This window comes from Fopius arisanus, unplaced genomic scaffold (assembly GCF_000806365.1).
Source record: "Fopius arisanus strain USDA-PBARC FA_bdor unplaced genomic scaffold, ASM80636v1 scaffold00055, whole genome shotgun sequence".
NCBI classification, from domain to species: Eukaryota; Metazoa; Arthropoda; class Insecta; order Hymenoptera; family Braconidae; genus Fopius; species Fopius arisanus.
The window spans coordinates 249,083-263,327 of NW_011887794.1; the positions used below are offsets into that span (position 1 = coordinate 249,083).

The 14,245-nt window shown below is 40.5% G+C and overlaps 2 protein-coding genes across 2 annotated transcripts in view; one reads left to right on the forward strand and one right to left on the reverse strand.

The window, feature by feature from the left end:
- Positions 1 to 14,245, forward strand: part of LOC105268184 (uncharacterized) — a 31,730-nt gene that overhangs the window by 10,591 nt on the left and 6,894 nt on the right. The window contains exon 2 of the mRNA XM_011307520.1: positions 3,967 to 4,174. The gene's annotated coding sequence lies outside the window, so the exon portion shown is untranslated. The remainder of the gene's footprint in view (positions 1 to 3,966; positions 4,175 to 14,245) is intronic.
- On the reverse strand, positions 11,796 to 13,960 carry LOC105268183 (tetratricopeptide repeat protein 25-like). Its single transcript, XM_011307519.1, has 3 exons — positions 13,688 to 13,960; positions 13,102 to 13,356; positions 11,796 to 13,035 (listed from the first exon to the last, which is right to left on the reverse strand). Exons 1-3 carry the CDS (start codon positions 13,888 to 13,890, stop codon positions 11,817 to 11,819), a joined length of 1,677 nt encoding a protein of 558 aa, XP_011305821.1. The 5' UTR covers positions 13,891 to 13,960; the 3' UTR covers positions 11,796 to 11,816.

The following is a 14,245-nucleotide window of genomic DNA, read 5'->3' on the forward strand; positions in this document are numbered from 1 at the left end:
AAAGTTATTTTGTTATTTACTCGGGAGTAAGTCGCGTTGTTGCGTGCGTTACAACGGGTGAATAAATTTACAATGCATTGAGTTTGCACTCTCTTCTGGCATTTTTCGCGTTATTTGCGAGGCGGAAAATAGGGGTTTGAGTACCAGAGGCAATACCTTGTGCAAATGTACATAGATATACATAAAATGGTTGAAAAATCTCGGTACGAGTTACAACATTGGCAGATAGCCAGGGGCGGATGACCAGAAAATTGCCGAGGGGAAACATTTTCTCTCGATATCTTCCGGTTCTCAATATTTCTGTTCATTAATTTGGGGACAATCAGCATCAAATGGAAATCATTGTTCTAGGATTTTTTGGGGATTTATATCGGCGATTCAATTACCGTTCATTTTGATTTCTCGAATTACTTCTCGAATAATTAAAGCATTCGTGGACATAAATCCAAGTGCCCGTTCATTCTAATTCCTCTTCCACTCCGAGAACTCTAGATACCGGAATTTATTACCTAGGGATTGATAATCACGATCAACTGATTCCATTAGACCATTTCGAATAATCTGAATATTATAAATAAATATAAATAAAAAATACACACGAAATATTTCGCGTTTAACTTGAAAAAATTGTGAGGATTTTTATTTCTAATTTTTTTATATTTTCTGGTTAGTCAAGAAATTTTTATTTAGAATCTTGCAAATTTCAGAATAAAATTGGATACCCTGAAAATGTTTATAATTTTAATGTTTTAATTTTTTTTTTATTATGGACAATTTATTTATTCAGTCATTCGGCGGACCGAAAGGAGAGAAACAAATAATAATAGTCCGTTAAATGAATACATTTGAACTCTGAAAAGTTGTCCTTTGTTCACTGGTCTGTTAGAAAGCTCAAGTCTTCGGTTTCTATTCACCTTTTATTCCCGTCGCGAATAAATCTCAAAGTGTTCCATGAATGAGCGCATAAAATTCAGTGCCGAGTCGTTCCATGCAGGCGTCCATTATGGTCGATAGTTCATTGAGACATTGGCCGTCACAAGAGGAATGAAAAAAGTTCATTAAGAGGAAAAGAAAATAGTGAAAGGAAAGAGAGAAAAAAAAAATTGACTCGAGTTCTCAAATAGCCGTCCACTTCATTTTCCTCTCCAATAGCACTCACTCCTTCATATTTTCCTCGCACCTCTTTTTCTACGGTAATTTCAGGAAGTGAAGCCCCACGCAGTTCAGTCCCCAAGAAATTGCCACAAAATTTATACTTCATTGCCTCTAGCCTTCATCTCATCCTTTCTCACCGCGATTGAAACATTTCCGAAGAGAAAAAAAACATTACGGAGACCAGGGGCTTAATGAATCCCATAAATCACGCGTTCTGCAACACCCGCAACTTAAATTTTGTTGCCAAGTGGTAAACTGGGATGAGTGGATTTTTTTACATCAGTTCTTGGTCCATATCTCGAAATTCAAGGGAGATAGCGATTTTTTCATGAGGACGGTTTTTGTAGCTCTCATCTTTTTCTAGAAAAAATATTTATTCAGAAAATTCGCTGGGTTTCTTCGATTCCGAGATATTGGGTAAAAACTGGCGTCGAAAAAAATTTTAAATATCGGTTGAATCCCCAGATTTCTGAACTTTTCAGAGAACTCCCCCGGGTATTTTCGATGGTAGCAGTACCGGTGCTAACAGTAAGTGGAGTCATTATCACAAATTGGAATTTGTACGTAGTATCGACTTAATCTGCCGTTGGAATCGAAAAAACGGTGGGGAAATGGGAGTCGATAGTGTGACTCCAATTGAAAATTGCGTTCATTGTGTTATAGCACTCGATAGAAAATCGCCAATTCCCCAAATAAAAAATTTTCTACCCTCCGAAATTAGAATTGCTCACCAAATTGTCGTCGGGCGTCAAAACTCGTGCGCCGAGCGCCGGCGGTGCGCCCCGACGGCACCCGAGGCCGCGCGGAAGCGCACGAGAGTTAAAGCGTGCGATGTGCCACGCGTCCGAAGAGAAATTTCATCGCCCAGGAATTCCCGCGATTTAATTAACAGCAATTGTTAATTGGAAATGGCTGATCGGTTCGTAGAAATCACTGCTTCGAATGTTCTCACCGGATAATCGAAATTTTTACGCCAAATGAGGGTGAGAATGCAATTTCTTCTCCGGGTATTGATGGATACCCCGGAATCCTCTGGAATCAAGAAGTCGCGATGAGAAATCGAACTCACCAAAATCCCCATAATTTTCCCAACTTTTCCCATCTGAAGTTCAGCTCGTAAATCTCTTCCACCTGAACTTTCGGTTTTTCAATTATGAAGAGTTTCTAATTAAAAATTTGTCTTCATCCCGATTTCACTCGGTCTCCGGCAAATGAGACTCAACCAGGGGGTGAAAAAAAAAGGAATAATTAACAGCGGGGGAGTGTAATAAATTCTCTAAAGAGAATTTTGTCAGTCTTACTAAATGACAAATAACTGAACACAAAAAAAAATTATTATTTGATACGACTAGAGGATTTACTCCATCAAATAAATCATTCGCCACCAGAATGATTTTTACTCACGTAAACCGACTCGAGTACTTTTTTTTCAATGATTTTTATTTCTTTGGGAGCCACTTACATCACCCTCTTGATAAACGACGTGACAAAGATTGAGTTTAATAATCTCATAAACACTCCACGTAAACCACTGGATCCAGTTATCCATGTCCATGAATTCTAAATGCCAACGAGAATGAATTGCCACGTAATTACCAACATCATTACTTACCCATGACGGATGTACTCATGAATCCAAATAGCCCCAGACACTGATAGAATTCAAGAGCAGAAAATCCTTATCCTCAAATCATATCTGGTGTATTGAATGCCTCGGTTATTTTCAGGCAATATTACACGTGGAATTCGTGATCATTCCACCTACCAGTAGTTCATACGTGGAGAAAATTCTTTCTTACGCGAGTCGTGACGAACGTATAGACCAGTTGTGAAATAAGGAACGTGCAAGCTCATGAAATCCATATGGATTGGTTTACACTCGCCAAATCTAACGAACCAGATGTATACCGTGTGATTTATTTTTTTTTTTCTCAGTGGAGCCTCGAAAAACCTCGAAGACGCATTGAATTTCAAGGGGGAGAAATTTCACATCGAAAGAACACCCTGAAAAATATATTGACACATCTTAAACATATTCGTGTCTTGATTATTCTATTTCTATTCAAAACTTACCGCCCTTGAAATTTAATTCTCCAAGCAGTTGGAAGTCATCGATTTCCGGACTGTTCTCCCCCTATAAATTAATAAAAAATTATCAATATCCAATTTATTACACATCACCCAATTATTATCAACGATAATAATAATTTTTGTCGGTCAGAGTTCAGGGAAAACCGCTGGAGATAATTTCCAGGAAATTTTCTCTGGGAAAACTATTCGCCCACGGAATAATATTTCTGCGTAAAATGTGTCGGTACAAAGTCTGATGTATACTCCTGATATATTATTACTGCGAACGAAGAAATTCGTTCTATCACGCCTGGAGAAATCTAAAATATTTACATTAGACGTATTGCTGAGATAAGTCCACGGGATATCACGTGAGATAGGGATAAATCTGGGGTCCCCATACAATTGATATATGAGTGGTTATTTACATCGAGGTATCCGAAAAATCACCCCCAAAAACAAATTGTTGGACTCAAATATTTCTGTGATTTGAATGATAATTTTCTTTTTGTAGCGGAGAAATACAGGAATTACTCATTCCCAGAATCTAGGATTTTTTGATGATATCTTCTCCCTCGGCACAGGGGGAGAGAATATAATTCATCAACCAATTTATTCCCCCGATAGTCTCTGAATTCGGCTGACCCCTCTCGTTCCAGATATAACATCAATGAAAAATCACATTGACCTCAAATGCGATGTGAACAATTCATAATTTTGCCATGTCCTTTTATTTTCCAGTGAATTGATGAGAAAAATGAGACATTGGAAATTGACTGCGGAGGATTGCCTGTTGCTCCAGTTTATCGACACAACCCCAGACCATCGTCACCAGTCGGGTCATCACGAGGACCCGAGTGTATTCTATACATAAATTGCTGTCTAAAAAAGTCATTTGCCAAGTTGAGGGGAGTGGTGAAGATTGCTCCATGGTCCTTGCTAATTGAAGGTAATTTATGAGTCAATGTTGGAAAAATTTATTCGGGTCAAGGCTGAGAGTTTCCGCATCTCCAGTTCTCACTGGAGTTAAAGCCCTCAGCCCTTCGTCTGAATAAAAATTCTTACTGAAAAAAAAAAGAAAACGAAAAGATAAAAAATACAAACCAATTTTTAAATGCGGAATCACCGTGAAAGTTTTTTGAATATTAAAAAAAAAAAGTATTCACGAACGTAAAAGTGAAACATTGACTAGCACAACGAGGATGACAGGTTTGACAGGAGCCCTCGGGGGCTGGTGACCCCGGTGATAGCGCGAATGCAATAGGTTGTGTATATAGGAATGTATATACATAGAACGCCTGAAGTTTATGGGTGTATGTGCAGGCTCGAAGGCCCAGGTGAGTATTGATCGGTGGCTCGATGTGCAGGCGAGAACCGACACTCGACCGGAGGTCTTTTCCTGGTGACGGGATGAGAAAAAAAAAAGAGGTGACGAGAGAGGGTTGGATAAGGGCCGTGAGCAGCCAGAGGTGGAAATAATGGAGACATGAAAAAAAAAAAAAAAAGGAGAATATGCATTGAATATCACCGACGAATGGCTACTCCTTCCCCAACTGTTGCGCCCTCTATTTTTTAGGTTTCCTTTGTGCCAGAGGATTATACAGATGTCACTCAGGCTGGGGTCTTGAGCAACAGGATGTTCTTGACTTTTTTTTATGAGGGTCAAGTGATTGATTGTTCGAGGCCTGAATTTTTTTGTTCAACATGTGTCACACGGATTTATCTGTACATCTGTAATTTCCTGGGAGGATTCAGGCATAGATCATTAATGATTTTTACAGCTTAAACGATTAAGGGTGGATGATTGCTCTCTCAGGAGTTCAGGGTGAAGGTTTTAGGAGTAACCGTCCCTTGAACCTTAGGCATATCGTTTGATATTGACGTTTAAACGGTTGAATTATTAGCGGCGGTTTTGGAGGCTCTTATGTCGAAGGTCACGACTGTCTCCTTTGTCACTGTGAGTTACAACTTCAAAGCCCCAACTCAAGTATTGGACTGAAGTCGATACATAGTAATGACGTGTGCAGTACTCGAAGTCATTACAGGCTTTATGCAATATTCCAAGTTTTTGTGGTGTTGCAGGGAGTTGATGAGTGGAACTCCTGAATCAGGAGGAAAATCAGGATTATTCCTGAACCCGAACAATCAGGATTTTTTACTGAAAAAATCCAGTAGTTCAGGCCGGGACTCGAACCCGCGATCTTTCGACTGTGGATCGAGCGTTCTACCGATTAGGCTATCCTCTTCACACCCACTTCTCAATCTCAACATATTTTTCATTTATTTTCAATTTCCCTGTTTGTCTCCTGCTGTTTAAAATTGGGTTAAAGTAGTTGAAATTATTTTCCGAGAACTCTGAGCACCTTGACTTCATTTTTCGGTGAACGAGTTTTCTTGAGATAATATTATTCCCTCGGCCAGGTATCATCCGAGCGGCAAGACTACCAGCGCAGCTTCCTGAGAATAGTATTTAGATGATACTTAATTCAAGAGAAAGAACTGAAATCACCAGCTCTCAAGTGAGCTTCTCATTGTTTGAGGGAAGTCCGTCTCCGCAGTCTCGAGGTTAGTTTCAAAACTTGAGACAATTTCCGACCGACGTACCAACCGTGATTTTCAGGGCTTCAATAGAAAGGAAAACCTTCATCAAATTTTTAATGAGCCTATCTAAACCTGTTCCATCTACCGATTCAAAGTGACCCTTGACTTCATATTGCCTGAACCATCGGTTCACCCCACGATCCATCAAAACCCTTTTATTCATTCACCCTCAACCAATCTCCGTCATCAACCACAATATCCCCAAGGTTCGATAATCAAGAAGAACTTTGTGACCTGAGAAATCTGTCAGAAAAATCACATCTCTTTATATTCTGAAGAATAGACAGACGCTCGAGTAAGATATTGGAAAAATAATGAGTCCTGACGCTGAGAAGGTCAGACTTCCTTCTGCATGGAAAAATCTCATCACACCCCTGTACATGTATCCCAACACAAATCCATCATTCCCTCCGTGCCAATTCGATTACTGATGCAGCACAGGCAACACATGTGGAGTTCTGCCACGTTTTATTGTTGTACATTAGCCAATAAGGAAACCCTTATAAAAACGACCCTCGAGCTATACGAGCCCTGATCATAATAAATAAAAAATAGAACGTCATTGAGAGATGAAGCTTTTCCAGTAAACCTTCGGTTTATCTCTCAGCGGTCTTATCAGCTTTCATTTTATCCTCTATACCGGTAACTGGATGGAATTGAAGTTGAATATTTGTGTAATTTTCGAAGACATTCACGGAAATTTCAGCCCTAGGAGTTTCAATGATGAGAAGTTCTTCAGAAGGGGAAAAATTTCACTCGGTGGAAAAGTTTTTCCGGCTTCCAGTGAAAAACATTCACCGAACTATCTTCTGACCCCTCATTCACCTTCCACTTCTACGAATTTCCCACACACTGAACTTTTATTATTCTAGTCGTGCACGCATAATTGAGGGGTTTCCGTCATCTAATTCCGTCATTTCGTTCCTTTTACGATACGGGTAAATCAAACCCGTCAGAACGACGTGTAGCGTGATTACTCTCTAGAAACATGGGACGTCGATTGCCATGAAATCGTGGGGTACTTTTAGTTTTCTTCATCGACTGTATTCATTCACTCCACTTTTTACTGCTCTCTCGAATTTACGAGACTAAGATTGTTGAGAAAAAATTGACTCGACTCTCGTCGCGATGGAGAACGATGTGGGTGTCGACGAATGGGATATCATATTCCATACCGATCATCAAATCGAGGTGATGATAGAGAGCTGGCAGTCTGCCGATACCTGAAATTGCATAGCATATCCGTAATATCATTCATGACATCTTCATGGGGTGTAAACTTGTAATGATTATTTAACCGAAATCCTGAGGAAGGTCATCAACTTGCTCTCGTTGAATCAACAACTCCTGGAGGACGATGTCGTTGAGATTTTCAGGTCATGAACAACCTGAGTCGCCTGATTCATCATTGGCTTGAGAATATTTCCAGCGCATAACCTCGATAATCAGGAATGCCAATTACTGGATCGATTATCTGAGATGCAATCTGACGTACAGCTAACTTTACCTGCATTTCCCTGGCTTCATTTACTCTGTAATCATATGTATTTATTTAGCCGTACTACAGGCCAGATAGTGACCACTTTGAAGGTGTAAGCCAAGGTAACTCCAACAAAGTCATACCCTCGAGGGGTCAAAGTTGTTAAAATGACCACCACTTGCCCATAAACGAGCTCAAGAGTGCAAGACAAATAAGGACAGCTGGATGGTTTCCGACAGCCAGTCGAAATGACCATCTGCCAGTCCAGATAACGGGAGATAAGCCTGAGGTCAAGGCCACAAACAATGCGAATAAGTCTGTCCATTATTCCCCTAGATCAAAAGCGCAAGGGATTTTTCAATTGTAATTTTTATTAATTTTTCCTCGAAATTTTAATCGAGTAGGATTTTTACCCGAAGGTTACCCGATTTTTCCGCCATCTTGTCGCTGCCATGCTACGACTCAAAATGGCGGAAACCGTCGGGTAACTCTTTGGTTTCATTGCATGAGTGATTGAGATTCGCTAAAGCTGTAATTCTCCAGGAATTTGCATAAAAAAAAAACCTGCCGATTGCCGGAAATTCCGCGCGAAATAAACTACTTGTCAACAATTTCCCTCGCTCATAAAACTTGTTCATGGAATTCTCTTGATCCCTCGTGCAGTCCAATCTCTCGTCCAACACAAACTCCGGAAATACGGGAATATGAAATAGTTGGCAGTGGAAAAAGTTGATAAACAAAAAATCGGTTGTCTGACTAAACATCAATGCACGAAAAATTTCATGAAAATTTTCAACGCAAGCGAAAACACTTCTGCAATACTTTAGTTAGCAATTTCTTGCTAGCAAACTTTTGTTGGAGCCCTTTACCCCCCAACACCGGATAACACACTTTCAACAACATTTCACCACGTCACTATTATATTCACTGCATTCGGCGACACGTGATGTCACCCAGAGTTTTTTAAATCGATAAGGCCATGACCCACGGTGAAAGCTTTTTTTTTTCAACTTTCCCCAAGGCCTGTGAATTTACCCGTGCATTTTTCTTCTCCAGCGTCAAAAGTCATGGCTTTCAATTTTTCTTCAATCTCCAGCTGATGCTCAGTCGAATCCCTGATAAACGAGGAAAGTGGTGGTACGAGTGTCGAGAAAAAATAGAGGAATCTCTTGTCGGATAATCTCAGCAGACAATTGATACATTTCTCTCCTGTTTCGAAGAGGATTCCAGGGTATTAACTGGAGAGAACGATCTCTCAGTCTTAAACACATTCATGAAGGCAGGAGGTAGGACTGACGAGTGTCTCGAATGATCTGACAATTTAATCGACGAAATCGATACCGATTCCATTCTCAAGCACCGACCATGAGTGGTCCTGTCGAATCCATAATAAATTAATTAATTAATTACTTGTAGTGTAATTTATATTTTAATTTCAATCATCTTTCATGGGAGAATGAAATTAATATCAAACGGAAATTGTTGTCTGGTGCCACTTTTTTTATATGAAATATTTAAAAGCCCTCGGCAGAGGAATTAATTAGGAGAAATGCGATTTTCTAGGTTGCAGGGTGCATCCATTCCATCGCAAACAACTGGAATTTATCAAACTCTACTCTTTGCAACTCCCACAAAGTACCTCGGTTATGGAAAATAATTTGGGTAATCATGCGCACCGATCGATGCCACTGGAAACTCCGGGGAAATTCTCACATATCACCTTTCTCGGTAACCCAATTTCCACCGGGTAAACCATAACGTACAATCCTGTCTGATACATTTTGACAGCGATAGTACCTCAATTTTGTCTCATTTCACCCACACGTTTTCGGCCATCGCATTTTCCATTCGGATTTTGAAATTTTGAAGTTTTAAATTTTCCGGGAAAACTCCAGAGTTCTCAATGCTGCGCCCTTATCTGCAAAAAAAAAGATAATTTAAATTTTCTGGAAAAACTATAAGGAAATTTACCGGGAAAACTTTCGCCCAGGATGGAAATTTTTTCTCTCATTTTTTATCTTTCATCCTAGATGATGGGGATGTGTGGGATGTCAAGGAGTGCTGCCTTGACAAAACGAGGAAAAATGTCAGACTGCGAATAAAAGAAAATGGATGGTACAAGGTTGATAGGTAAAGAGCACTGAATTTGGTTTGTAGGTGTCATTTTTTACTCGCACTCCTTGTGCGATTGGAAAACGATTTTTCACTGACGATAGAAAAATAATTGATCATCAGTATTCGGTTAACGATTAATTTTAATTAAATAACTGAAGAGAAAAATCTCTCCGAGTGGATTCTGTATCTTTATGAAAATCTTCGAGGAAAAAATGACGATTTATCGTGATTGATCGGTGGAGCCTCTCGAAGCCAAACAATTCCTTATCTCGAAGGAGTCTTTCATTTTCCGAGTTCAGTACCTGTCGAGGAACGTATCAATCTCAATGGAGTCGACATTCTTATCTCCCCTCTCGACGTAAAACCAAGAACATTCGCATATCGACACTTTGTCCTCACTCTTTCCAAAGTATCAATGAACTGTCAGAGTTGCGTACCTTCCGCAAACCTGCATCGATCTTCCCACCCTGACGTCGTGGAACAATGTTTCATCAAATATTCCAAGAAGCTCCAGCACTCTCCCTTGAAATACCTAAAATACCCCAATGCTAAATAAAATAAAAACCCCCGTCTCACGTAGATTTTCCTAAACTGATCCCTGATAGGTTATCACTATCACCTTTGACTGCAAACCTATCCGCGGATAGACAATTAATCTAGGGTGAATAATTCTCAAAGCCCTGGAAATTTCAAATTTACGCTTAACGAATTTTCTATCCAGCTGAAGCTCAACGAATACCAGAGGCTAAATTTCCCACGATTGAGTGAATATTTACTTCTGTTTTACATTCTATTTCACACTCGAATCAATTTTCGGTCTCACCAACGCAAATTCTCCAATTAATGAACCTCAATTAATTAAAACATTCCAGATATCAGAATATTAAAAGTATTTTGATGCATGACCACACGGAATTCAAATATTCCCAAAGCGAATATTATTTGCGACTTCAGGAGACCTCATTGCCCTAGGGAAAATTCAGTCATCCAGGGTATTCCTTCTAAAGTCCCGATCCCTGCTTCTGGATTCCGTTCGCACCCGGAATATTCAACCCCCATAGCCTTGAGAACATTCATGAATCATGTGGATAGTATCTCAATATCTCTGTACCACACATGCCAACTCGTTTCATCCCTCGTTCCCTCCGATATCTCCAGTATGTGCCATTTGTGACTCCTCCAGAATTTCTACACACGGGGAATCCGCACATTACCCAACAAGTGCGGTAATGATTTTCTACTCACGGTTTTATGCGAGAGAATTTTTCTCCTCGTGTGCGTTATCCGTTATTTATTTACTGCAAGACAATTAAGGAATTTGTTGTTTGAGGGATGAAGACAATTCTTCAGGGGTGACAATAAATTCTTGTGATTGGATGAGAGGTGGGAGGGAGGGGGAAATATTCAAATGGTCATCAGGCGGGTGATGAAAATTCATAGGGTAGATGATACACTCTCGCAGGGAGGAGAGGAGCCGGAAAATTGAACAAAGTATGATCCTCCTCGAATATTCATTCCAGACTGATTCTCATTGAATATTCGGACTCTTATTCACAGCCTCTCAACGTTCCTTGGACTGTAAATTCAATTGAGAGTATCCGATGATCTATCTAAGGAAATTCCTTTCTCTTGGAATCGAAAACTTTTCTCGTTAGACAAATAATTATTTCCAAAAATTAATCTCACGATGGGAGTGACACGATTGTTACGTGACGGATAGTAATAATTTTCTCCCCTTTATTCGTTGATTCGGATATTCTTTTGTGATTGTAAATAAAAATGGAGTTGTACCTCTCAAAAATTGTGGAATTAATTCAACAATAATTTAATTTTGAAAAATAACTGGTGGAGAGCGGTGAAATGTAAAATGGAGTGAGAAAATCTTGACAGGTTTTCGTGTGGTAATAATAATCTCCTCTCGTGACCGAGTCCGAAGAAAATAATCACGCGATCCATTTGGTCTCAATTATCGTGAGAACATGAATGGAAAGAAAAAGTATTTAATCAAACGGCAAGAGCATTTCGGTGGTATATTGATCGGTAATTTCAATCAATCATTTTGTACTGCCACTCCCATCTGTACTTTACCAAATAAAAATAGAAATATTGATCTCGGGGAAGCAGAGGGCAAAGCTAAAGATTCTTCTTGGCACTAGGCCTACGGGTGCTAACAAATTCGTGTCAGCATCAACAGGTTGCTCCAGGCATCTTTCAGTCACGCCAACAACAGCTTGCGTGCACCCAAAATTATGTGGTTCACCGCAATACGTCACGCGACGGATCTAGTGGTCAAATTTGGACATTACAAATGCCACTGAAACATTTAATCATCAATTCCAGTCAAATCCAACTCAAGAATTTAAAACGGCCCTCACAATCAAATTATAAGAATCATTCAATCCTCATCCGAATTATCGCAGTTTCCAACGAAACATTGATACAACATATCAGTCTCGACTCCATAAGTTCTCGAGCTGTCCTCAGAGCCACCACTCCCATCATCTGCACTTCCTCGTGAACTGGCCTGACTGAATGATTCTCCACCCACTTCTGTCTGGAGTTCCTCAGAACTTGCTAAGTCGCTAATTCCCAACTGCTTGATTGTCCTCGTATCCTCCAGATATTTCCTGAATTTATCAACAATGCAGCAGCTCGTGTTACGACTCTCATCGATTTTCCCATCCACAGATGCACCATGAGTATTGATCGGGTTCTCGTTATTCTCGTCAAGCTGTGACTTCTGAATGATTTGCGTTCTCGATGTGAATTGTTGAGAATGAAATTCATCATTAATTGTACCGATTGGTTCTTCATGACCAGTGGCATTGAGGTCAGCCGAATAAATCTCGGTGAGGCAGTCCTTCTCGGCCCTCTCGATTCGACCCACCATCGCTTGAGATACTCTATCCATTAAATTCTGAATGTACCCAACCATATCAACGTCATTATCAATCTCAGCGCAGTTGGAGGCGCGTTGAAGTGTTTCGAGTCCTTCATCGAACAGCCCTAGACAGATTAATGCCTGACCTCCCAACAGCTTTCCATGGTACATCCATCTGTTGGTTCCACCTGCAGCTGCTTCGTTGCAGCAACTCCTGGAGATATCCAGAGCTCTGGAATAATTCCTCATTTCGTAATACCCTCTGCCGATCTCGTGGAGTAACCAAGCTCTTGGCACAGCCTCCATCAGGGAATCCAACAGGTTCTCCCATCCTCTGACTGCTGCATTCAAGTGGCCAAACACCAGATGAACTTTTCCGAGAACAGCAAATGATCGCAATCGGAGGTTCATGTCATTCGATTTTTTACCGGTGAGTATCATCCGAACAGAGTGATCAATTGCACGATCGTGACGTCTCAGGGACAGATGGGCTAGTGCCAAATACCTGTGGACTGCCGCTTGATAATAATATTGATCAGCCGGTGTCACTCGTAACAGATCATCACCAATTTTTATTGTCTCCTCGAAGTTCTTTTTATTGAACGATTCTTTCAGCGAATGGAGACTCCTGCTCGATATTTCATTGAGCTTGCTCAGCATCATCTGCGATCGCATCAATTCCATTTCACTGAGAGGTCTCATCCCCTTGAAATCCTTTTTCGTGTCGCACCACCTATTGAAACAATGGAATTGCTTTGAATCGATATGTCGGGGTGTCAGGGTGTCTCGTAAAATGTACCTGAGACTGTCGGTGGGTGGGTCTTTTCTTTTCTTCAGCAGATTCTCCATGTCTCGTTTAAGGACCTGAGGTACTTGTGAGCTCGGCATTTTGCCTTGTCCAAGTGTTGAGGGAGTTTGGGATTTTCGAATGGACGAGCGTGCGGTTGACAGAATACGAGTTGATTTTTTTTTAATGGCAGCACTGTGAGCCTCATTCTGGGGCTGGAGTTGTGCCGAATGGTGGTAGAGTATCAGGGATGTTTCATAATCCCCGCTGGAGAGATAAAAAGAATTTTAAATCATTTGAGCGTTCTCTGGGATTATCGTGGAGTTTCTCCTCTGCATTTAGACTCTTTTGTTTCATCCCGTGTTCTTTCTACCCTCAAGCTTTTTTACGCACTGTAACAAATACATAGACCCGGGAATCCCCTTGAAGGGAGAAACGATCAATTGTACAAATAGGGTGGGAATAAATGTTGTGGGGATTATTAATCATGTCGTTGTATTTTCTCATCATGAACTTGCTATTACGAAGTTGCACGTTAGGTTTGGGATGAGGGGGAGAAGAAACTCTGAGATATTACTGTCACAGTTACGGTAATAACTTTCGGTGATGTTGATCGGCTTGTCTATGTAGGGTACAGGCCAATTGGCGTTTTGATGTGGATAACTTTCTTGCTCCTCTCACTGATGATCGCACCATTTTATCCGATGATTGAGTTGCTTCTTCAAGCTTTTCAGTGACATCCGGGTATGACGTTGTCATCAGCCCTTGGCGCTTCATCCGGTCTGTGTTAATGTACGACATAACAGCTGACGATTTTTTTTCTCCACGTGTGATGTTTCAATTTCACGGGTTATCATTCATCAGCTGTCAATTCCACCTGAACCCCTCGATGCTGGATGTGAAAAAAAATAAATAGCTGAATATCGGTAACATATTGATTGATGCAATGGAAATAAGCAGAACCAGACATCGGTGGGAGAGGGTGGGGGGTAACGAGATTTCCACGGGCTTTTCTCGTCGGTTGTAACCTCATTCTGTCCCCACCAATGGCTGTATGTTTATTTCTCGTTTATTGGATATTGACAGTTACCGATTTTTGGTATCACCGATGTACCCAATGTTTACTGTGACTCGGTCAACTTCACACTGACATTTA

Excerpts from the sequence above, each read along its gene's own strand:
- LOC105268183 (XM_011307519.1), bottom strand. The coding sequence starts at position 13,890 with ATGTCGTACATTAACACAGACCGGATGAAGCGCCAAGGGCTGATGACA. Across the intron at positions 13,357-13,687 it reads GCCGATCAACATCACCGAAA|CGGGGATTATGAAACATCCC; the intron begins GTTATTACCGTA and ends TTATCTCTCCAG. Across the intron at positions 13,036-13,101 it reads CCACCCACCGACAGTCTCAG|GTGGTGCGACACGAAAAAGG; the intron begins GTACATTTTACG and ends TTGTTTCAATAG.